Below are 23,957 nucleotides of genomic sequence, written 5' to 3'. Positions count from 1 at the left end.
GCTGGAGTGGGGGGAAAAAAATATGGAACGCTTCACGAATTTGCGTGTCATCCTTGCGCAGGGGCCATGCTAATCTTCTCTGTATCGTTCCAATTTTAGTATATGTGCTGCCGAAGCGAGCACAAACTGCACAGTCGCTCCTCGGCTATTTCTAGCTCCGAGATTTGGACTCCGTAAGAACAGGGTGAGGGGTCGTGACAGGAAGGCAGACGCTGCCCGTTTGAGCAGACTGCGCACAGTATTTTCCGCCGTGGCGCCGAGCCGGGGCTCTGCGGGGGGCGGCAGGCTGGGGGGCAAAGCGCGCGGCAGACACGGCGGCTGTATGCAAATACGCGCAAAGCGCTCTGGGGGCGGGAGGCGGCCCGCGCGCCCCGGCGGCCTCCGCGGCGCGTGGCTCAGCGCTGGCGTCCGAGGTGCGCGGTGCTGCAGAGGCTTCGTCACGGGTTCGTGTCTTAAAAATAGTTTTCGGAGGACTTTAAGGGCAGCAGTATTCAGTTTTTCGCAGTTAGTAATATTGCTATTTTCTGTGGTAACATACCGGTGGTTTTTACTTAAATTAGTTTAATATCAGTTGTCCGTGGGAATATACTGGTAATTGAAATAATGTGTTGTTATTTCAAGTATCTTTCAAGCACGCAGGAGCCACAATAGGGGAGCCCTTACTTGTAGGGAACGCTGAGAGAGAGCACGTTCCTACCCGCGCTGGAGCGGGGCCGCCGGTTCCCTCTGGGCGGGAGGGCGCGGCGGCACTGCGAGAAGGACCGGCGCCGTGCCCGCGGGGAGGAGGCGGGGCGGGCAGCTCCTTCTAAGGCCGGGCGGGGAGGCGTGCGAGTGGCAAGAGCAGAGTGGCGCAGCGGAAGCGTGCTGGGCCCATAACCCAGAGGTCGATGGATCGAAACCATCCTCTGCTAGCCCTTGTTTTCCACGGCTCATTGGCGGGCCCGGGGCGCAGCCACCGACGTCTCTGTCTTCGCTGTTTCTTTATGGGTGTGGTCTTGGTTGGTGTTGCGAGTACGGTTATTTTTCCTAAACCATCTTGACAACATGTAGTGTAGTGGGTGCAGGTAAAGGAAGTACAGAATACACCGCGGTGTGATGCCTACAACCTTTTCTTCTAGTACGATTTGAGGATTTCATAGAATAGTTTGGATTGGAATGGACTGTTAAAGGTCATCTAGTCCCAACCCCCTTCAGTGACGGAAGGGACATCTTCAACTAGATTAGGTTGCTCAGAGCCCCGTCCAACCTGACCTTGAATGTTTCCAGGGATGGAGCATCTACCACCTCTCTGGGCAACCTGTGCCGGTGTCTCAGCACCCCCGGTGTAACAAATTTCTTCCTTATATCTAGTCTCAATCTACCCTCTTTTAGTGTTAAACCATAACCCCTTGACCTATCGCTACAGACCCTACCAAAAAGTCTGTCCCCTTTCAGTATCAAAAGGCCACAAGAAGGTCTCCCTGGCGCCTTCTCTTCTCCAGGCTGAAAAACCCCAAGTCTTGCAGCCTTTCCTCATAGGAGGGGTGCTCCATGGCCTCCTCTGGACCCACTCCAACAGGTCCTTTAATTATGCATAAAAAGCTCGTTGCATATGTTTGTAGTTTTTCTGTGTCTCACCTGTTTAAACGAAACGTTCTATTACCTATACACTGGTCAGTTAATACCAAGAGAGGAAACAATCTGGCAAACTAAAACAATAGTTGTGACAATGGTCCCTACTTCTTCTCAAATATAGCAAGCAAATACTGAGCCCAAAATGCATGAAGGGAAAACGAGTATACAAATGTGAAGTAAAAGTCAGTGCATTCAGTATTGAAAGTCTATATTCAAGCTTTAAATTGCATGATCTGAGAAATGGCTTACTGATTTTGTTTAATACTAAGGTGCTTCTAAATGTGCATTATTTTCAGTGCTGTAAAATGGTGTGATAAATGAACAGTGGAGTTCTTACATAGAATTAATACCTGCAGAATACATGTAAAAGAAGCAGAGCGGATTTGGTGCTTATGAACTTGCAAAAAGAATACTTTTGTCTTTTCCCTTTAAGGTTCCCTCAATAGGAGCGGTTTGGGGGGTCTGTTTAAGCGGTTCCATGGTGTAATGGTTAGCACTCTGGACTCTGAATCCAGCGATCCGAGTTCAAATCTCGGTGGAACCTGAGAGTTTTGCCCACAGACAGATTTCTTTACTCATCATTGTCATGGAGAATGACTTGAAGGGAAACTTGGCGTTTTTCATGGGCTTTTGGAATGCCATAAACTACTGACATGCTGTGCTTCCTGAAAAGCACATTGGAAGAAAAATAAACAACACAATTTTCATGGCTAATTTTTTCCATATTTATTATTTATTGCGGCTAGGTTGGTACATTCTTACACGAATTATCTGAAAAATTTCAGACATGCTATAGTATACTGAAACGTAGGTAATTCTTTTTATTTCTACGCTGTGAACAACCTGTGTGGAAACACAATTCTAAATTATGCATTAGAAAAGCACGAGGCAGTGTGCTGGACTCCAGTGCACATGTGGGGATTCAGTTTATGTATCTGAAAGATGTTCTCCTGCTGTTTTGTGTTTGCTTTTTGACGTTGCATCTTTGCGATCATTATACCACGAAGACAATGGGTATTGCAGAAAGGCAGAATTAATACGAATATTTTGGGTTGCATTAAATTCCTGGCCAGTCATTCAAGATGCAGAGGGGAAAGGCCAGCGGGAACTTTTACAGCGGGATTTGTTTTCTATAGATTTATTCTCCGGCCTCGCGGAGGCGAGTGCCACCACCCGGTTCTATGGTGTAATGGTTAGCACTCTGGACTTTGAATCCAGCGATCCGAGTTCAAATCTCGGTAGAACCTGCGGCACGGCCTTCGCTTTTTCCTCCCCCCTCGTGGACCGGCTTCCACAGCGCCGGTGCCGCCGCTCGGGGCAAGGCCTGAGGCACAGAGGAGCTAAAGGCACGTTAGTTTTGCACGGACAGCATATATCATGAGCCCTCATGGCGCACAGAGGGAAAAACAAACTGCCAGGTCGATGCACAGCGCAGCAGGCTACAGACCAAAATGGGGGTAAAACCCGAGGAGCTGAATACCAAAGGTTTTTCCTTGACCTGAACTGTATCGCGCTATTCCTGATTTTCTTAAATTGAATGAATGGCTATACATTTGACAAAAAGATCAAAACAGACTTTCAATAGTTATTACTACAATTTAACTGGGTCTTTCATTATATTTTTACCGGTTTATATGTATTTTAAGTCTTTTTTGAGGAAAAAAAAAGTCATCACTGAGGAAAATCTGGTCTTCAGTAGACAAACGTGCACAATTTGGACATTATTTTTCAGGTGCACCCAACTATTCACTTGGAAGATAAGGACAGAAATGCAACGATTTCAGAGTGGGTATAATCTCACAGACTGAACTCTGCACAATTTAAATGGGTTTTATCTCTGCTTTGCTGACACAAACCCTCATTATTTAGTTTTCATTTCAAGAGTAGCTAAGGACATCTTAACATCTTGGCTCCCCTTCTCAAAACCTGTCCTTACCAGTCCTTTGTTTACACAGCAACAGGAATATCTCTGTTCTGTGCCAAAATGAAGATCAGCTCCTCCTCTTTTTCCTCTGAGCAGGTAACTGCTCCTTACTGTCCCTTGAAAAAAATGCAGACCACCTTCAGGTGTAGTTACTATTTTGTGAAAGTTAGGGCCCTAACTGTTGGAGGGAATTTATGGAAACATTTGCTAAATTCGGTAAAGAAATTTTTGCCCAATCTATTGATTAAAAAATATTTCCCTCTTCTCTGTTGGGGCTAATTTTCATCCTTTTCCCCAACCGTGTTTGTAGGTATCAGGCTGTACACAAACAAGTATCTTAACTGTTCCTTGTGCATCAGTGTTTTAAATAACTGTAAACTTCAGTGTAACTAGTCAACCCCCAGAGATTGGCTTCATCCAGCAACATCACTCTTCCCAGCTCAGAGAGCTTTAAAGCCACCAGATGCTTGTCAGCCTTGCAACAATTCAATATATTATTTTACAATTCTAGAGAGCAAATTACCATTTCCTACTGTTATTCCGCAACTTTCTCCTTCCATTTATCAGTTTGAAGTGTAGCTGTAATCCAGAATACTCACAAAGAGCTGATAAGGTATTACTGTTACAGACAGTAAGTATTTGTGCTAAATTCACCACCCAAGAACATACGTTTAAGTACACTTTGTTTTAAGAGTTAAGCTCTTATATAGAATGAGACAGAATCAGTAGGCAATTCAGTATCAAGATTTATTTAGGACAATTCATGGTCATGCTCCATTTGAATACAAAGCACCAAAATTTAGGTAACTGAACATTATCCAAATATAATCCAGTTGAGACTGCTGCATACAGATATATCCATTATTCTAAGAGATAGCATAGCCCATGTCTGTCCATGTTCATTAACTATAGTGGACAAACACAAGATGCTGTGGCCAAGGCAAACTTACTGGAGAAGGCATAGCAGAAGTACTTCACAATGTGTATCCCGTACTGTAGCAGTCTCAGAATAAAGTACTAGAACCCAAGGTATCAAGCACTTGATATGCTCAAGTCAGTAATACCCCAAGACAATTTCCAAATTAATTTAGCGTTTCCAGTTACTTTCCTGCAATCCCTCCAATTTATTTCTTAAAAATCATCTAGAGACAAGATTGTCTCAGCACAACATTCAACTGAGAAGTAAAGCACTATGGCTGTGACCACACTAGGAACTTTTCCCATTGCTGAAAAGGCAGTAGCAATGAAAATTATTAGTTGCCAAAATCGTATCAGGGAACTAAATAATGCTGTAGTTTCAGAAAGCGTGGCTAGAAACACGTATTGTCAATAATGACAGACTTCCCAACTGTAGATTTAAAAGCCAGAATCAAATCTTAGGCAAGTATTTCACTATATATGAAGTTGCAACATGGTTTTCTGATATATGTTAAAATTTCAGTGAAAGAAGGTGGAGGGGAAAAGACTTACTACAGTTAAGGGAAAAAACTTTTTTTTCTTTTAAACTGGCACTTCAAAGAAAAGAGCTTTAAAATCAGTTTTGCTCCAAAAGTCTTATAAAACAAAAGCTGACAAAAAAAAGACAAGTATCAGTCACTGTAAGTCACTACTTATAATACATACATTCCACCTAGCCACTAAAAGCTGCCCAAGTTAGATGCCTGCCTTGTCTTTCAAAAGAATACTGTGGCAGACAAATAATCTACTAGATATTTACATTGCTACTATCTCAATAGGTTAAAACACTTGAGCAGATGGAAGAAATGGTAGATTCAACTGAAATAGTTTATTTTATGCACTGAGCCACCAGTTTCCCTTGTGGTAGAAGCACAGCACAGTATACTATAGACGGATTTATTTCACCTACTGGCCCATTCCTAGGGTCTCCCACCAGCATAGGAGTGAAACTCTTCAGTGCAACAGGCAAGCATAATGGCAAAAGAGAACATGTACAGCAGTGCCACCTAATCAAGACGAGGATGTTTCAAGTTGTACAAACAGTTCAAGGGTATGTTTTCAGAATAGCAAGGCAGCTCTTGTGTAGTTTAGAGAAGATTTTATCAGAAAAGCAAACAACTTTTTTCATACCATTTCATCCAGTATACGCACATAAAAAAAGTAAGCATACTATACAAAGAACTGAAGCAATATAATTTAAACATGCCATCAAGCTATAAACCATATATACATAGAAACATATGCCTATACAAACAGGACAAGACCACTTTATTACAAGATAATTCTGTTGAAGTTTTTGGAGGAAATCATGACAGATAAAGAAAATCAGACCAAAGCAGTTGGATGTTGCTTCTAGAAGTAATCTGTTCAGAAATTTCATGCAACACCACCATCTTTCTTTAGCAGACATTTATTACAGTTTCGGCTATACATAGGTCTTCCCATGATTTCTGGACTCCCATCCTGTACAGAGGTAGATTTCTGTAGATGTTCTGATATTGCACCACATAAGTATAATGTTTTTATTACAACAAGGAACAACTTACAAAGGCTAATTTATGGGTATAATCTTACTGTGTGCATGTAGGTAGCAGAGTAATCAAATTCATTTGCACTTGAAAGAAAAATCCCTCAAAGTGAAATGTTTTGTTATTTAGGTGGAGGTCCAATTGAAAGCTGCAATTCTATTAACAGCTTCACATTAAGAGAACTGTCTCTTGTCATTCGGGTAACATACTTAAGTCTGTCTCTCTCCTTTTGAGCCTCTGTTGTTTGGCCAATGCAAGAACTTGCATTGACTTCACTGATGCCTTTATGCCATCCACTGTGTTCAAGTTAAATGTGGATTTCAAATACACACAGGTTTTTGCAGTATTAGATCTTACTCATACAAGCAGTTGTAACATTAAGAAATTTACAAGAAGAGTCATTCAAACTGCCTGAAATGATTAAAAAAGCCTATCCACACTTTCAGACTGGAAAAAGAAAGCTGAAACTTTGCTAGCTTCAAACAGCCATTAATTGTGAACAAATTTGGTGCTGCTAGGAAAATCTGAAGAAGTCTAGCAGTAGTTTCTTTTTTTTTTTTTTTGTCCATCACATTCTGGAATAACCCTCTGCAACATGAAGTTGCAAAAAAGCTTGCATGCAAATACCACTTTAAAATGTCTGTTAAATGAAACCTCTGCGGCATACTTAAAATAAGTGTACCAAAATTCATTATGCCAATGTACAGTAACTTTGATGAGCTCACAGGCATTGCTAAATACTTTCTTCAGAGGCACTCCATGAAGTTATTTTTACTAGAAGTCTGTCAACATGGAGATAAAGATCAATCTGGTATTCTGTGTACCGAAACATGAGAGAATAAAAGTGCTGTAAGTCTGGCTCAACAAATCTAGCAAAGTTGTAGTATGCATGTGCTCACGTGACAGTGCATATGCATGTTTCACCCTCATAAAGAAGCCAAAGCAAGCAGCACCATTCTTCCCAGCTGCAAGTTTCTAAGTAAACTTAGAAGGAAAGAAAAGTCCTCTTTTTGTACCAACCAACCTATTTGGAACTATTTCTAATGAAGGATTGCATTATAACCATTTAGGATTAGCTTCCCAAGTTCAGTTTATATGAAGTATCTTGTTCCTTACAAAATATTACATCAGTAAGGAATGGTGACTAGTTTGGAACTGAATAGTTTTTGTTAAAATATGGACAGAAGGCATACATAAATTCATTATACTTCTCCATATACGCACTTGTCCCTGTAAAGGTTTTTTTTGTTACAAAGGCAAGTAAATCCCAAGTTCCTTCACAACAACTGCAACAATGTTGAAATTCATGATGACTGTTTTCCTGTGATGAAAGGGATTGCATACCTAGGAGTACCAGTAAAATAATCTTGCCTTCTTGGGGGAGCCCATTTTGGGAAGTTAAGGGAAGCCTTCACTTCAGGGAGTAACTTCATCAGGAATTACACTCCCTGCCCCTGGCAGAAAGCGCTTATGTACCTTGCAAGATCATGTTTTTGAATAAAGAAATCCATTATACGCAGGAGATTACACACAGTAAAAGTTAAATGACAATGGCAGGAACCAGGGCTTGCGGAGACTTCTCTTTCTGTTTTTAAAAAGCAATGGTTCTTCACAAATAATAATCCACAATTAGGAAGCATCTCATTCATACACTCGGCTAGTGCATAGCATCTGCGATTGCATAGAATGTTTCCAGTGCTGAATCTGTAACTAACCTAAGCAAATCTTTTGCGAGTTTGATTTATTACCATTTGATATCCAAACTGCTTGCTGTTTGATTTACTGCACTGTATTTGGTGTGCAAAGTTTCCTGGACCTTCTTAGAGTCCATGCCTTCCAGCCAGTCCTGGTACATCTTTTGTACGTGCATGTTGGTTTCTGGAAGCCTAACAGGTATTGCAGCATACACTTCTTCCATCTGGTTAAGCAGTGCTTTATCTGGTTTTCCATCTTCAGTTTGTGCCTGACCTTTTCCATTTAGGCAGCCTTCGGAGAAAAGGGAAAAAAAAGAAAACAACAACAACAACAAAAAAGAGGTAAGAAAAAAGCCACAAGGGTGATGGAGATTTGGTATGAAGAGAAAGTTTGTTAACTTGGAATTCTTTTTTCATACTTGTCTAAAAAACTACCACCCATGCTGTTAGAATTTGTATTTACTTAAAGTGATTCCAGTATCAACATAATCTTAATGTAAATGAGGTTTCATATCAACAATCTTTCTCTGCCTTCTCCATGGTTTTATGATCTTAATTATGTTCTTTGTCTTTCTTGCCCTTGACAACCACCACTTCAGAGTATTTCCTCTGAGGTTTGAAATAATCATAAGAGCCATGCTGTCACTTATTTATAGGTCAGAAGACAGCAAATAACATTGTGGTTAATTTTAGAAAACCCAATCAATTTCTGAGCCAACCCTGCACATGTAATTGGTGTTCTAGCCCATTCATTAAATAGTAAGCATTTTAGATTATTAAGAAGAGAATTAAGAGGGAATGAAATTAAGTCTCTGCCTATAAGACAACTTTACTTTGAGATTTGAGATATATGTGTGGAACTACTGTGGATCCACAATTATTCTTACCTCCTGGGCAGGCAAGGACTTCTACAAAATGGTATAAAAACTTTCCTTTTTTCAACTTCAGAACCATGTTTTGGATATTTCTAAAGCCGTAAGCTGCTGCAAAACGTAGCACTGTCTCACCATCTTTTTCAAGGGTAACTTCTTGAAAGTCCTTGTTCCTGTAAAGATACACAGAGAACATTTTAAACCCCTGCATTACCAAAGGGATGATCCAACTGTGTCAGCTTGTATTCAGATGCTCTAAAGAGAACAGAACAAGTGAGATTAAGTTGAACTCTTCCAGTTTCTAAACTGAGTTAAGCAGAAGTTGGGTTGAATTTTCAGAACAGAATTATACTTAATTTTTAAGGGCGGGTAAGTTATTAAAAAAAATTAAAACTAGCAGGAGCTACTTCACAGAAACAAATTTACAGGTTTATATCAGGTAACTGCATATCAGTGAAAGAGCCAGGTCAGCAATAACTGCATTATGGTTTACTGTACCACCAACTAAACCAGGGGAGGTTTAGACTGGACATTAGGAATGACTTCTTTATCAAGAGGGCGGTCAAACACTGGAACAGGCTTCCTAGAGAGGTGGTCAATGCCCCAAGCCTGTCAATGTTTAAGAGGCATTTGGACAATGCCCTTAATAAATGCTTTAACTTTTGTTCAGCCTTGAAGTGGTCAGGCAGTTGGACTAGATGATCATTGTAGGTCCTTTCCAACTGAGAATATTCTAACTAGCCCATCCTACATAACAAGGATACAGAACTGTAACTTACTTTAATGCTTTGTAAGTGATTTCCTTGACATCCATGCCAAAAAGCTCCTTTGCAGCATGTTTAAAAATGTGTTCCAGGTAACCATCGGATCTCTTCCCATCATGCCTTACTACATCTCCCTCCTTTATTTCATCAAACCTTAGAAAACAACAAAAAGATAGATCAGCTCCAAAATTTAATTCCTTCACTTCAGTGAAGTACTATGTTTTTCCCTTTCTCGTCTCCCCCACCAAAAAGTGTTTTATAGCAGTGAGTAACAACATAGTAACATTTTTATTTATTACAGCTTAAAAAAAATTTAACTATTCAGGACAGCAGTAAGATGATGGGGAAAAAAAAGAGTAAAAAATGTAAAAGGATGCAGGGCTTTCCATGTTCAGAAACCTTGAGCAACAGTAATTTATAAGAATGCACATTCAGCACAGCCTAAAGACTTGGTTAACAGCCATTTACTGCTCAGGAGACATTTTTGGGAAAAAAGAAGTAAGTCATTTTTAGCCTGTGAGAATATAAAAGTACTTCAAAAGTTACAAGCCTTTGCTCACAAACAATTCTCCTGCTCCAGGAGCTGTTTGTCACAGTCTGTAACACTTTGCCACTAAAATAACTGTGAATCAGTACGGTTGCAACCAGGCTAAACACTGTACCTTTAAGATAAGTGCTACACTATAGTTCAGGAAAGAAAATTAGTGAGATCATATCCAATGGGCATAGCATTCACCTGGAAGTTCACCTCTCCCTCAGTTAAAAACAGCACTAGTGAGCACAAGTGGCTGTAGTATAAAGTGTACTGGGATGCATGCTGGTGACCACCAAAGACTGCAGCTCTACAGGCTTATGCTCCTTTCTGACAAAGCAGAAATCAATAGGGGTGTGTGGTACTGCTAGTTTCAGAAAGAGAGATTCATCTTCAGATTAGCAAATGGACAGATTATGTCCTTTGCTCTTACATGTAAAAGCCTCTCTAGATATAGTCTAATTACCTTCTTCCAGAACATCCAGACGTGACCTTTCCTGGCCTATGCTGCTAGCTTTTGCCTGAGCAGCAGTCCAAGCACAGCATTCAACCACGAAACGAAAGTGAAAATTACCACAACAAACACCTTACTAACAAAAAATGCTGAAGTTTTAATAATAACAGAGAAATATTTTGATTACTAAAGAGCTGAAGTTTACAAATTTAATATCTCTGTCCCCTCTATGCCATGCCATTGCATCTACTTAAGAACTACTGCAACTTCTGGATTTTTTTTTTTTTAATAACCTTGCCTGATTTTGTTTCATGGTAGGTCTCCTAATTTTAGCCAATGCTATTTGTTAGCATTCTCTAGCTACAAAAGTAATTTGAGAACTCAAACATGAGTTACTTCGTTCATACTACTTTTTTAATACCAAGCACTTTACCACAAATTGCTGCTGTGCTGGGACTTGTTTTAAGAGGAGGAGGTCAAGTTATATAAATTTCTCACAAAATCTACTTTTAAGACCCAGAAGAGCAAAAATTTATGTCATCAAGTGTCACAGCTTGAACCAGTATTACTAGATTAGTCCTTTTAAAAATTATTTTCCAACATAAATTGATCCAATAAGCCAGGTATATTCTGAATAAGAGCTTGTTCTTTCATTGGACAGGCTGATTTAGAAATAAATGACCGTCTCTATGTGATTTATGTCTGCAAGAACTTTATTTATGTAATTCTCATTCTGTGTAGCAATCTCTGGTAGAAGTAATCGTAGGAGCTACACTACAAACACAGTTCTGAAAATGTTACCACTGAACCACTTAAATTTCTCCAGTCTAGACAAGGCCCAAGCAGGATATTAAGTGAAAGCAAAAAGGATTTTTACAAATTTCCAGAGCTTTCTATTTTGTGCAAGAAAGCATGTTTATTGCTCCACTACCACCACTTTGGAAAGATACCAAGTAACATCTGTCACACTTGAACAAAGATCAGTGAGCAGCGAGACCAGCCTTTGTAACTAAGCCTGAGAATTAAAACATGCATGCTGCTTTCTGAGCCAGTCATACAGTAAGTAAACAAAATCTCTTCAATGCTTTGTGTGATTTTCATCTAAAGCATGTTTAAATTTTATCCAATCTTGAAAAACTAACTGCCATCTTCAGTATATAAAAAAAAATTAATTACCATTTCCTGAAAGGGTGCTACTTCTATCAATTCTACACGAACACATTTGGGGAAGTGGAAATTTACTGTCAAGATGCTGCTCCGAATGAGAGGGAAGCACAGAACAGATGGTCAACCCCATGATTGCATCCCAGCATCTTTGTGTGAGGCCAGACAGTTGGAGGGGGGCAGATGAGACTGTTCAGCTTTAGACAAGCTCAAGCATAGGAGAGGTCTGAATGGGGTCAACACCCTGAGACAGTCACACTTACTAGCAAGTCGTGAACTTGATACAGTCAAGTCTAATATTACTGCATTAAAATATACGTAAGAAGCTACACAAATCTTCAAAAAATCTTAAATTTTAAAGGAGTCACTAGACAGGGTTCATTACATCAAATTACCTGCTTTGTATTTAGACAGTATATACTGTTTTATATTACCTGTTTCGTATTACTTTTATATATAACAATGAATATCTAAGACAACACTTTGGGGGTTTTGGGCCACTGTATAAAGGATGAGGCTTTAGTCTACTCAGGCTTTGATGTAGGCTTTTTTTCTTTAAAAAGAAAAAACATTCTCCTGAGAAGTTTTACATTTATGTTGAATATGCTCAAAGCTGTTGTCATTTGTCATCAAAATAAGGAAGCAATCCACAACAAAACTACTTACAAACTATCTACAGCTACTTCAGTCACATCTTTCATAGACACATTTTTCTGTTCCATTATTTGGACAATTTCACCTGTAGGAAAACATATGACATTTTACTTTCAACACAAAGCAAAATGCACATGCTGTGCCTCTGTTTAAGAGATCAACATCCCAACATCTATATGTGCTTACAGTCACATTCTCCAATTCTTACTAGAGTCAGTTGCCTCCAAGCAACTGAGAAGCCTGACACTTCCAGCTCTGAAGAAAAGGGCCTTCAGCTTGTTCCAAACTTTGCATAATGCTATTCGTAGCTTTTCTGTTAGGTTAAGTTTGGAAGATGTTTCTACATTGCAGGGGAAAAAGGAGGATATGTAGTTTGGACATTGAGCCTAAAGACATGAGCCACAGCAAAAAGCCACTGGTGCCATGCATAATACATGTTAGTGTAGCTTCGGCAGCATCCTTCTCTCTCCCGGATGCAGGGTTTGACTCCTTATCCACTTTGTACTTGACCTCTGCATTTGGAATGTTATGAATAATCCCAGTGGAGATTAAATAATGACAAGCAAAACAATGATTTTTAATATGGATTTGCATAACTTATCTTTCTCAAGAGGCTGACAAAACCAAATACCTAAATCTTGTTTTCAGATGAATACCAACTTAGAAGGAAATTATTTTTTGCTTTGCCTTCCCTATACAATACCTATATTACCAGTAGCACAAAACCACATAACTACTTTTAAAGCAGAAAAAAGCCAACCTTACAACTAAAGCAGACTTGAAAAAAAGGAAAGTCTGGCATAAAGGCTCTTCTAACAATAGTGATTCACTTATATCTTTATAAATAGTAAGTTTAAAGAAGATTTAACCTGATGTCAGAACACAATCAACTTCTTGCGAATTATACAAGGCAGTGTAGAAATCTTCCCGCAAGGCTTCCAGTTTTTTGTCATAACAAGGCGCCACAATTACATGGAAAATTTTATCAGGAGACAAGTTCTGTGGAACATAGAAGAGAGCACATGTGAACTCCATGAAGAGCAAAAGACAGCTTGAAGGATGACAATGACAAAAATAGCATCACAAACTCTATGCAGGTAATACTAGTAATCAATCCCTAGCAATTAAAGACTGCTGAACTCAGATGAAGTGATTTGCCAGAAGTCACAAAGCATCAGCAACAAACATCTGAAGTCAGTATTCTGGCTGAAACTTCTCCTTATTCCTTCAGACCACATTTTCTGCAGCTTTTGATTGCCTTCAAAAGTGAATGCAAGTCAGGACTTCAGAATTCTGTTTTCTAGCTGTCACTCACCCACCTTCATCCACAGCAAGTCTATCAATACTTCTCTATCTACATGGAGATACCAATACTTTCCTATATAATGTGGATGCACTTAAATTTAAGTATGATAACATAAAAAGAACACCAACTTTTTCAACATACAAAATTGAGAAGATAAAAAGGTTATTTTCTAGCATACAATGCTTTTATTGATCCCAGATAACAGGGCAATTTCTGTATTATTCTCGTCCACTCCTGTTTTGGCTGTGCTATAGACCTACACAGGCAGCATTTAACAAGAATCTCTTTATCCACCCTGGATTTAATTTTATCCATAAATATCTAAATCCATGTTGCACTGCAAGCATAAGGATTGCTGCCAGCTCACACTGCACCTCATGAAATGAGGTTCTTTGTACATTCTTCTTATCATGCGAACTTGTACAGCAGTAGAGCACCGTTTATTCTTCAAGTGAAGGGCAAACAATTCAGGAAGATGCTTTATCACTTTATAATACACTAAGATCTATATTTCAGTATTAAAGCCCACTAGCCCATCTTTTTAGAAGAGTATAATGGTAAAAATAAATCAGAATCACTTACCTGCTGCCTGGCAAAGTAGCCTTTCACCAGGGAGCCCATGATCTGCTGTGGAGACTTTGCAGTGCAAATGTGAGAGGTCACAAGATTGGTAAGTACCCTTTCAGCATACCGGATCCAACCTAGAATGGCAGAAAAGCACAGATAGTGAAGTGGCACATAAGCATGGCAAAGTGGCAGTGGTTATAGAACAGCTCTTAAAAATGAGGACAACTTTATAGTAGGTAGGACATTTCTGTGTCAGCTGGAAGCCCCACCTTGGGAACTGTAGGAAACTTCAAGGCTCAGTTAATAATGCCTTACAGTTGGCTATCAATAATTCACTGTGTCATTAGTTTTAGACCTACAAGTCACTGTGAACTTCATGACCTATTACACCCTATTTAATGCATAGATTTAACAAAGCAGAAAGAACAGGACCCCAGCTAACAAAGAGTAAGTTGACTTTCTAGACCTCAGCCCTTGGATCACCGGATACTACAACAAATGTACTCTGTTCAGCTGCTTAACTGTAACCTTCTGTTTCCTGAGATTTAATATCCATGCACCCAGCTTGCCTCCTCTAGAACAGAAGAGTCACATGAAAGCATTATCACAAGATGCACATGGATTAAGCCTGGAGAAAAATGGCTTCTTTTACTATTGTTAGAGTAGCCACACCTTCTTTAGAAGCACCCCCACACTCAACCACACACAGAGTAATCAACTGAAATCTCTCTGTATTCTACATTCTGTCTTAGTTACTCAAGAGTCCCCATCCCTTTCACCAGACTGCTTCAGCATTTCAGCTGTGACAGCTACGTATGTTCACACCACCCCCAATATCCAGAGCAGTTCTATTATTCCCCGTCTTCCGGAACAGGAACTGACAAGTGAGCAGATTAAGATATTTAGGGTGTGCAATTCTTTCTTAGGCACTGTAACTCTCACTGAAGACAACAGCCCAGAATCTTTCACAGCAAGGATTCAGAACTTTCTGCTTCACCTACATGAACTGAGAACCAGATACCTAAATTGTGCAGAAGCGTTAGGCCCAGCCTTCTAAGGAAGTGTGTTGCTTTTGGTGCTAAGAAATAGTGAAAAATATCATACTTCAGTCTTTTATCTTCAAACAGATTAGTGTTTACATAAAAAGGGAAAAATTGCTGTGAACTACATGCTGCCCAGGAAAGGTAAAACCTGTAGGTTAATTCTTAAGCTTGAAATGAACACATATGTATAAACATCCGGTAATGTTTAAGTCAGAACACTGCCACAAAGGCCAACAGCAGCACAAAACCAGAATCCAAGTAGTGTTCAGTTGGTTTGTCTCTCTATGGCAGAGAAGTGGTTTCCCAGTGCAGTAAAATTTTAGTGATGAAAATGAGAAAGTGTTAGGGAAACGTGAGGATCCTCCAGCTGTTTAAATATTCCCAATTCTTGTTAAAGTACAGACTTCAAGATTAACAGATGCTTGTCTCCATGGAAAATCTCAAAGACATATATCATCTTCAACAAACATTCATTTCTGTTGTAGAAAAAGCTAGGGGCTATAAATTTACATATCAGGACTGTGCTGAATTGCTAGACTCTGCAGAGGAAGTTTGCTTAATGTCCAACTTCAGCTGGGACTTTTAAGTCCAAGATACTACCTGCAACAAAGGACTTCATTTCTTGGTGCTTGGTACAAAGGCTGTATTAGCACATTCTGCATGATATGTATATCCTATTTCTTAAATGGCTTTAGTCTCAAGTGCTGTCAAAATAGCACATAAACTGCTTCAAACAAAATGAGGCTAGTTTTTAAAAACATTCTGCCTTGTACTTTAGTAGCATTTCTGGAAGGTCCTTCCTTTATACTGCAACTATGATTACCATTAATCACCACAGCACTCCTGCTATGAGGCAAGTTTTTAGAATTGGAATGTTTTAGATATTGTAGTCATAAACTATAAGGAAATTTCACTAAATCCCAAGAGACTTCTGGCAGGTATTGCCTAAAGCCATTTCTTAAATTGTTTCTTTCATTGCAGTAGATGGAACAAGTGTCTAGTAGTTCCAGCTCCACAATGACCATTAGTCACCATTTAATTATACAAGCAGCCTTGGTGAATGAGCAACACGAGGCATTTATCTGCACTTCACACACGCATGCAGTAGCTGTTTCTGCCTACTCATCAACAGGGCTGAATTCCAGAGCCACAGTTACAGGAAGCCTAAGGTACCCAGTTCTTATATCAATGTACCGCTGCACCCAAACAGACTTATACCCTTCATAAATTAATTCAGATTCTCGGCCATTTGTTGGCTTGCATTAGCATCAAAGAACAACAAGAAACCCCTACAAATCACTGTGTAAATTCTTGCAGATATACTTCAGAACACACTATTTTTAGTGGTTTATCACAAGTAGATCACAAAGATGCATGCTATAAATATCTATGCATTGGTATAAAGTGCAGTAAAACTAAGAAAACTTTTGCTACTGTAAAGCCCCATTCCTGTAAAAGGAAATTAGTTTAGCTGACTGGGACAAAAGCATGTGAATCCTCAGTAGTTATGCTCTTCCTACTTATGCTGTAAGCCTGCCCCACTGACCTTTCTAAGAGTTCACAAAGGTTGGCAATGCATTAAAAATGCTGGCTGGTTCCCAGAGCCAGTGCTTCACGTTGCTTACCAGTTTGGCAAATTAAGGAAGAGAACTGATTACTTTTGAGATATTACATATACAATCAGTAGTTATACTGTTGTACTTTCAACAGGAAACACACACCAAAAAAATTAGCTTACTTTCTTTTCAGAGAGCAGCAGGTGGAGGTAAGAACAATTAAGACAGAGACAATAAAATGCCCTTTTATCAGATTCTGGGACTATATGGGCTATAGTCTTATGCTCATGGTAGATTTTACACCACAGACCACTCCTGCAGAGGGTGGTATTTCTGTGGAAAGTTACACCCGAAGATAAGTAAGAGTAAAGCAGTTATACTTGGGTTCACATTGACCTTATATCCACACAGCTATATAAAAACCATTTTGTGATAAAACACACCCAGTAAACATTTCTGGGACAAATTTATATAATCTGGTGGTAGAGAGAAGGAGAATGAGGAACAGAAAATGCACCCAGACAATTAAAGTCAGGAAACACAGGGAACAGCCTTATTTTAAAGATGACTGATCATGACTTTTTTCTGTAATTGCTGTCAACAGGAAGGAAACACCACGTGCTTTCAGAATGGATTTACAGTGATATTTCGGTTCAGTTTTCCAGAAATGGAAAGCACCCGTGCTTCTGCTAACATCTACACCACGGCAGATAGCTAGGACCATAACTAGCACTGAAAGCAGAAACAATCTTTTGTACAACAGACAAAGACAAGTGCTCCATTAACTATTTTAAAATATTTCCAATGAGAGCAGCAGATAATCTGAGCTCTGTCTCTAGATGAAGAAAATTAAAATTATCTCAGAAGAAGTTCTAAAAGAAATCCTCAGGTTTTGAATTTTAAATAAAACATGTATAACAAGACAAAGCTAAGTAATAGAGGGTTGTTTCAACTTAACAGGTTTTACACACACACAAAAAAGCAACATATAGTGTGTCTGTTTCTGAAGATAAGAGATAACACTAAGATAACAGTACCAGAAAAAAAGAGACTTTTCCTCTTAATACATACATGTAGTGCCTAAAGCGTAACCCAGATACTTGTACTTTTGTTTGTTCTGTGTGTTCTGCAGTGGAAGTATAATTCAAATAGCAGTATTTAAATCAATGACAACAGCAGGTTCTGGGGATCACCAAATGCAACTCTATTGTCACTGTAACTTTTCTTTAAAGAATGCAATCCACTTCAGTTATTTCAAAGTCAGAAAGAAATATTTTTGTATTTTTATTAGCCTTTTGAAAAGCAACACCATGAACTTTAGGATGCAGTTGAGAGGAGGGTTAGGTGAAGGAGTTACTTTTACCTCCTTTTTGAAATGTCTTTTTTAGGAATGCTTTATCGTACTTAACACTGAAATGACGGTGTGCTAACAAATGGAAAAAGTAAACAATGACTGAATGTTCTACATCTTTTCAGTTGTGATAAGTGCAGGTTCTGTTCATAACAGAACAAGTTCTCAGGTGCAAAGTTCTCAGAAGTGAGACATTTAGTGAGTGAAGTCTGACATGTCAAGTGGGAATTATTTTGTAAGTGTTAAGACATTACCATCTCAGTCATTAAGAGTAATGTCACTTGCTACTTTCCTCTAGGTTTAAGCAGCAAGTTCAGAACTTTGCTTAAGATAACAGAGGTTGTAGTTTAATTAGCGAAGTTCCTGAAATATTCTTTTCAATACGGAAATGCCATGTTAAACTTGGTGGTCTGGACACACAAGCAGCAGCCACTAACTCAATTCCAGTTCTGATTAATTTCTCCTAAGGTCTTATATAAAGCATTAAAAACCTCAGTGCTTCTGTACCTGTTTCATTACCCAGGGATTCATATGCAATATATGCTTCTTTTCTAGAAGTGCTGGGAAATACAACTGACTAATAGAAAACACTAGCACAGGAAATCAGTAGTTCAGGTTCTATATATTATCAGAGGCTGTGGACTACAGCAAGGTTGGGTTTTCTGGTTTTTTGGGGCTTTTTTGTTTGTTTGGGGTTGGGGGGGGTGTTGGGGTTTGTGGTTTCTTTTTTTTTTTTTTTTTTTTTTTTTGAAGAGCAGCAGACAACTGTAAGATGCAGATAGGGAATTTATTGCAGCCTTTGTACCTGACTGTGTAAGGCCCTACACTGAATTAGCACATACCTTATCCAGCACAATCGCACCTGTTCTTTGTCTGCATGGGTCACATTTATGGCTGTGGCACCTCACTTACATATGGGAAAGCTGATGATGCTTGTTGGAAACAAATTCTGCTCTCCCAACAGCCCATGAAAAACAGGCCCATCTAGCAACGCACTGAAATGCACAAAGGATGATCAGCGCTATTGGTAACAAGTACTGTGTGCAATATTTGGTATCTCTCAAAAGCAAAGCCAAAATGCTCTAAGTTATATAAGGCTCCCAAATGAAACCACCCTTTCCTCAGTTCCTTGGTAGTTCCAAGGAGACTAAGCTGAAGTGCAGGAAGGTTGGAGAAATCAGTTCTCACCAGGGCAAGCAGAGGCAAACATTGGTAAGGCATGCTCCTCCTGGTTCCTCCGTTGATACCGCTGCACAAATTCCCTCTGGCTCTCCAGGATACTGAAATCAGCAGCTATAGTGGTGTCAAATACATAATGCACCCCTATGAAAGAAAGCAGTAAGGAGAAGTGAATTACTAGAATGTTTTCCATCTCGCAGGCTTCTTTCCAAGTTCCAGGTCTACAGAAAATCTTGGAGGATCAATGGGTATATTCTTTCCCCTCTCCAAATTTCCACAATAGTAGAGTTAAAAATAAAAGCCATACATTGAAAAGCTGTTTTCTATGTCATGAATTTAAAAGGACCACCAACTTGCTAATGCTGACTAGCAACACTTCAAATAGTTGTCTGCTTCCTTGTGAGAAGCTTGCCAGTCAGCATATATTTGCTTTTTGTTTAATTAAACAGGATTTCGTGACTCCTGGGCTGTATGCAGTGACTCTCGAGGAGGAGCATTCTTTTCAAGACATGCTGCGGTTGCATATCATTATCCACAAAAAAGCCCATCCAGCTAAGAGGCCTATCTTCTAGTGCTGAAGTTGCCTGCAAAGGTACATGAGCATTATCACCAACATAGCAGAGACCTTCTGTCTGCTTATTTGGCAACACACTCCCTACACGCCTACGTAATATTGAGCATGTCCCCACAGCAAGTGAGGCATAGATAATTAACACATTCTAAGAAAACTGGGGCCCACCAGCACTTAGCATTCCATTTAGAGGAAGAAAACATACTGCATATAGGGATGGATAAAAACTATGAAAAATGAATATATACATATGGGAGGAAACAGTTTATAGGCTTATTACTGTCCTTTTCCTTTCTCCCTCAAGTACATTAAAAAACCCCCAAACCTATAGGCAAAGTGTTTTTTCCTTTTTCAATAAAATTTTGTATATAAAGAGCAAAGGAAATACAGCTTTAACATAAAATAGGCAGATACAACAGTTCTTGCATATAATTTCAAATTAAAGAAAAAAATAGAACTGAGAATCTTCTAGAGGTATGTGTCAAAAGGACTGGAAGGCATTTAGGATAAGAATTCCCTCCTACCTCAAGTTACAAAATTAGGGCAAATCTTATTGAAGCTCATGACCAAATCCTCCTTGATTTCTTGGTAGTGAAGGTTTCGAAGACAGCTCTATAATGTTCTTCTATTCTGTAACCTTTACTATGAACAGGGTAATGCCTCCAATCCATTTCTGATACTGGTGCACTGTCATTAACATCACAGAGTGCATATTTCAAACTCTAAACTAGATTGTGCAACAGCACTTTATGACTGCATAACAAATAATTCTGCTGAGGAAGCAAAAATTTAAAATAATCTCCCCTTCCTGCTCCACCATCGTAACAAACCCAAACTTACCGAGACTTTTCAGGAAACCACAGAGTCTCTTGGCTGCATCATTCACAGAGAGATTGAATTTAGCAGCAAAATAAGGCAATGACTGAGGGCATATAGACACTGCCAACACTTTGTGTTTTGAGGTATCACATTTCTGGTAAACAAAACAAAAACAAAGGAAACAAGGTATGTAATTACAACAGGGTAAGGCTCCCTACTTTCCCTCCCTTTTCCACTCCTGGAGTTATTCCTCAGTGTCCTATGCTTCACTGGGCTATATCATTAAAAGTCCTATGAAACAACTATCAGGTTTCCCAAGGGCAGGACAAGATGTTCCTCTGATCCTGTCAGTGTTCATCTCTAATCATCGTAGATGTTTCTTTTATATAACTCAGGGAAATCCATCCCTCCTAGGAAAATTCTGTGGTTGGTCTCCTAATGGCATAAGGAAAGTTAAGAGGCATTCACCTATGACGTTCTAGCAATATGAAACATTCTAGCAAATATGAAAAAAAGCTGTGCTTAAACATTAATAAATAGATAAACTAATGTTTACAGGAGCATGGGCATTTGAAGTTACAAATCCAACCCAGCAAATTACAGATCTGATCCTTTGTTAAGGCTCCTGTGTCTCTATCACTGACTTTGTTGAGGGGAACTGGCAAGGTAGGACCCTCAACAAACCAGTGTTTGTAGGCACTGAAGAACCCTTTGAAAATACCTAAGATGGTGTGCAATTGTAAAGCTCTGATGATGGTGACATTTATTTGAAGATCAATCTTGTGTTTTAGTTGGGATGTTTTCCACACCAGTGGAACCCTTGGAAGACAAACCAGGACTATACCACAGACAAATCTCACCCTAAAAAGGTTAGAGACCATAGTTTGTCCTTAGACACCCTAAATGCTGTATAATGACCCTTCAAGTAGAGCTCATGACTGCCTGGAAAGCATCTCTCTTGCTCACTGTCCTCTTCTGGGCCTCTGAAGTTCTGATCAAGGTACCTGGCTGCCTCCCTGTTGTAGACTTCAGGCTCTCTTAATAGGACCCATGTGACCCAAAAGATTTCCCCCCTCTTTTCTTCTCTTTTTCTCATGTACAACAACATCATACTGTACGGACTGTTAAACTAGTTCTAAGAGAAATGAATCACTAGGTAATGAATTCTCTTATTTATGACACTTATGTACAGATTAAGGAAAAGCATCAAATTCTGATAGCTTTTGCATATCAAGTAAGGACACAGAAGTCTGGAGCAGAACTAAAAATAATTAATTCACTAGCAAGATCTAAAGATCTGAGCACCATACATAGCTACTAGCTTTCAGAAAATCCCAGTCTCAGCAGAAAACAAGACAGCAATAGAACACTTTTATAATGAGGTAGTTATGTTTTCCAAAAATTTTACTTCTGCAGATGCAGTAACTTTCCTCTAGCATTTAGGTTAAGTGCTGTGATCTTGCATCTCTAGTTCAAAATTATTTTAAGAACGTTAATGTTCATCTTGCCTGAAGTTTTCACTTCCTCTTTGGAAAAAGTATATCCTGACAAATCTTCACATTATCTGCCTTGGGAAACCAAGCTGCTTCATCATTCTGTAATTGCCTCCTCCTCACAGAAAACAGTGTGTTATTGTTTTGCGTCACTTTACCTTATTAAGGTTAAGAATACGAAAGAGCTCCTTCTGATTCTGTTGGAAAACTCTGGCTCCTTCTTCTGATGTCATACAATTGTCACAAGCTAGGCAGTCGCTAAGGAGTATTTTAGCATTAGCCAATGTATGAAATTCATTTTTCTGAGAAGAAAACAGTAAACAAGTATTAAATAATGATTGAGCAATTTTCAAGACCTCTGCAATGACCTGACTGAAGAGCAAACATGCTGTCACTGTTTGGTTTAAAACAAGACAATCCATGACACTTGCATAACATCCAAGATTACTTAAAAGTAACCAAAATAATTTGTTCCATCCTTCTTTATGGCTCTGCTCCTACTATTACTGTGAAACTGCAAAACGTTTAAGCATAAACATAGACCTAACTTTGGTCCTCTAGTCTGTATTCTAGTAACTTGATTTGCATTGCACTTCAGAGCTGACAGTCCCCATCAACTTACCAAGCAACTGAGAAAACTTTCACTTGAATGGTTAAACCTATTTAGTAGCCAGATGCCTCTCTAACAGCAAGATGGCTTTGGCTTTTTATCATGAGGTAAAACATGTAGTCCTACAATTACATTGAACATACACTGTAAGATCAAGAGTTTCATACTCCTGGCTACAACACTGTTGGCAGCTCATCTGTGGGAAGAAGGAATACTTGGATAGAAGTGCAACATAACCAGACTACTTGCAAAAAAACCCCAAAACAAAACACCAAAACCTGAAAAACACAAACAAACAACAAAAATCCCTCAGTTAAGAACCCATTCCCAGGGAAAGTTATCTGTTGAAGAACAGGAGGTGATCTGTAAGTTTGTCTATTATAAAGAATAAGAAGACATTTTGTGCGCTTGTACTATCAAAACTCCTCTTTTCTCATTACACGCTCTGTCTCTGTTTTGAAGACTTCAGATTTTTGACACTCAAAAAGAAATTTTTTAGAACTCCTGTTTTGTGTTTGCATAGTAAGGGTTTTTTTATTTCACCTTTTTTAAAGATTCTCGACTCTCTTGTTATGACGTGTCTACAGGTGTTCATAATTGCTTATAACTGCTTGTTGATTAGTGTTTAGTACTTGAAAGTTCTCTACTTATAACCTCCTTTGGGGTACACAACAACAACAAAAGAACACAAATACGAGTATATTACAATTTTTAGAAAGAACATTACCTCTTCAAAACCATCATTTGAACTCAATGCATCAACAGATGTACTTTGCGTATCATCGTTTTTCTGTTTTTTACTGCATTCCTGAAAAAAAACCATAAAATACATGCTTTACACAAGATATGTTCACCGTTCAACAACATCTTTGCTGAACTGTTTGTATCATTAAAAACTAATCCAGCTCCTTTACTTTTTTTTCAGCAGCCTTAAATCTACATCTTTATAGGCAATGCCTCGTTTTCAAAGTGCATTTGCTCCAGTGAAAATAATTCCTCCGAGATTCACTTGCTTCGTTGGTTTTACAGTTCCGAGCGGTTTTTTTTTTTCTTTAATCCCGAGGGGAAGATGAAACCGAGCACAGCAGAAGCTGTATGTGTACACGTCGCGACCGCGGCGCTACGTGACGGCCGCGAGCTGGGCGGACAGCCGCGTCCCGACGGTAACGCTGCCGCCCTCCGTGCGCTACTGCCGCCGGCCCGCAAACGAGGAAACGGGCGCGGGGCTGCGCTCCGGGTGCCGGGCAGGCCGGTGACCTTGGAGCCGGCAGCCGAACGCCGCTCCGCCTCACGGGGCAAGCCGG

General features: G+C 39.3%; 1 protein-coding gene and 3 non-coding genes across 4 annotated transcripts in view; 3 read left to right on the top strand and 1 right to left on the bottom strand.

Moving 5' to 3' along the window:
• Positions 1 to 839: 839 nt before the first annotated feature.
• Positions 840 to 911, top strand: TRNAM-CAU. Its single transcript has one exon. It is a non-coding gene; the product is annotated as a tRNA-Met (tRNA).
• A 1,175-nt stretch (positions 912 to 2,086) lies between these two features.
• On the top strand, positions 2,087 to 2,158 carry TRNAQ-CUG. Its single transcript has one exon. It is a non-coding gene; the product is annotated as a tRNA-Gln (tRNA).
• A 631-nt stretch (positions 2,159 to 2,789) lies between these two features.
• On the top strand, positions 2,790 to 2,861 carry TRNAQ-UUG. The gene has a single exon. It is a non-coding gene; the product is annotated as a tRNA-Gln (tRNA).
• Positions 2,862 to 5,072: 2,211 nt separating this feature from the next.
• Positions 5,073 to 23,957, bottom strand: part of NARF (nuclear prelamin A recognition factor) — a 19,181-nt gene continuing 296 nt past the window's right edge. Inside the window, exons 2-11 of the mRNA XM_010579415.1 lie at positions 23,381 to 23,461; positions 22,202 to 22,345; positions 20,572 to 20,704; positions 19,170 to 19,304; positions 14,047 to 14,165; positions 13,028 to 13,157; positions 12,171 to 12,243; positions 9,370 to 9,507; positions 8,606 to 8,763; positions 5,073 to 8,010 (exon numbers count right to left, since the gene is read on the bottom strand). Of these exons, the coding sequence (XP_010577717.1) occupies positions 7,769 to 8,010; positions 8,606 to 8,763; positions 9,370 to 9,507; positions 12,171 to 12,243; positions 13,028 to 13,157; positions 14,047 to 14,165; positions 19,170 to 19,304; positions 20,572 to 20,704; positions 22,202 to 22,345; positions 23,381 to 23,461 (1,353 nt within the window). The 3' untranslated portion in view covers positions 5,073 to 7,768. The remainder of the gene's footprint in view (positions 8,011 to 8,605; positions 8,764 to 9,369; positions 9,508 to 12,170; positions 12,244 to 13,027; positions 13,158 to 14,046; positions 14,166 to 19,169; positions 19,305 to 20,571; positions 20,705 to 22,201; positions 22,346 to 23,380; positions 23,462 to 23,957) is intronic.

Source organism: Haliaeetus leucocephalus, unplaced genomic scaffold (genome assembly GCF_000737465.1).
Source record: "Haliaeetus leucocephalus isolate CR32 unplaced genomic scaffold, Haliaeetus_leucocephalus-4.0 Scaffold657, whole genome shotgun sequence".
NCBI lineage: Eukaryota > Metazoa > Chordata > Aves > Accipitriformes > Accipitridae > Haliaeetus > Haliaeetus leucocephalus.
This window is presented reverse-complemented; position numbering and strand designations above follow the sequence as displayed.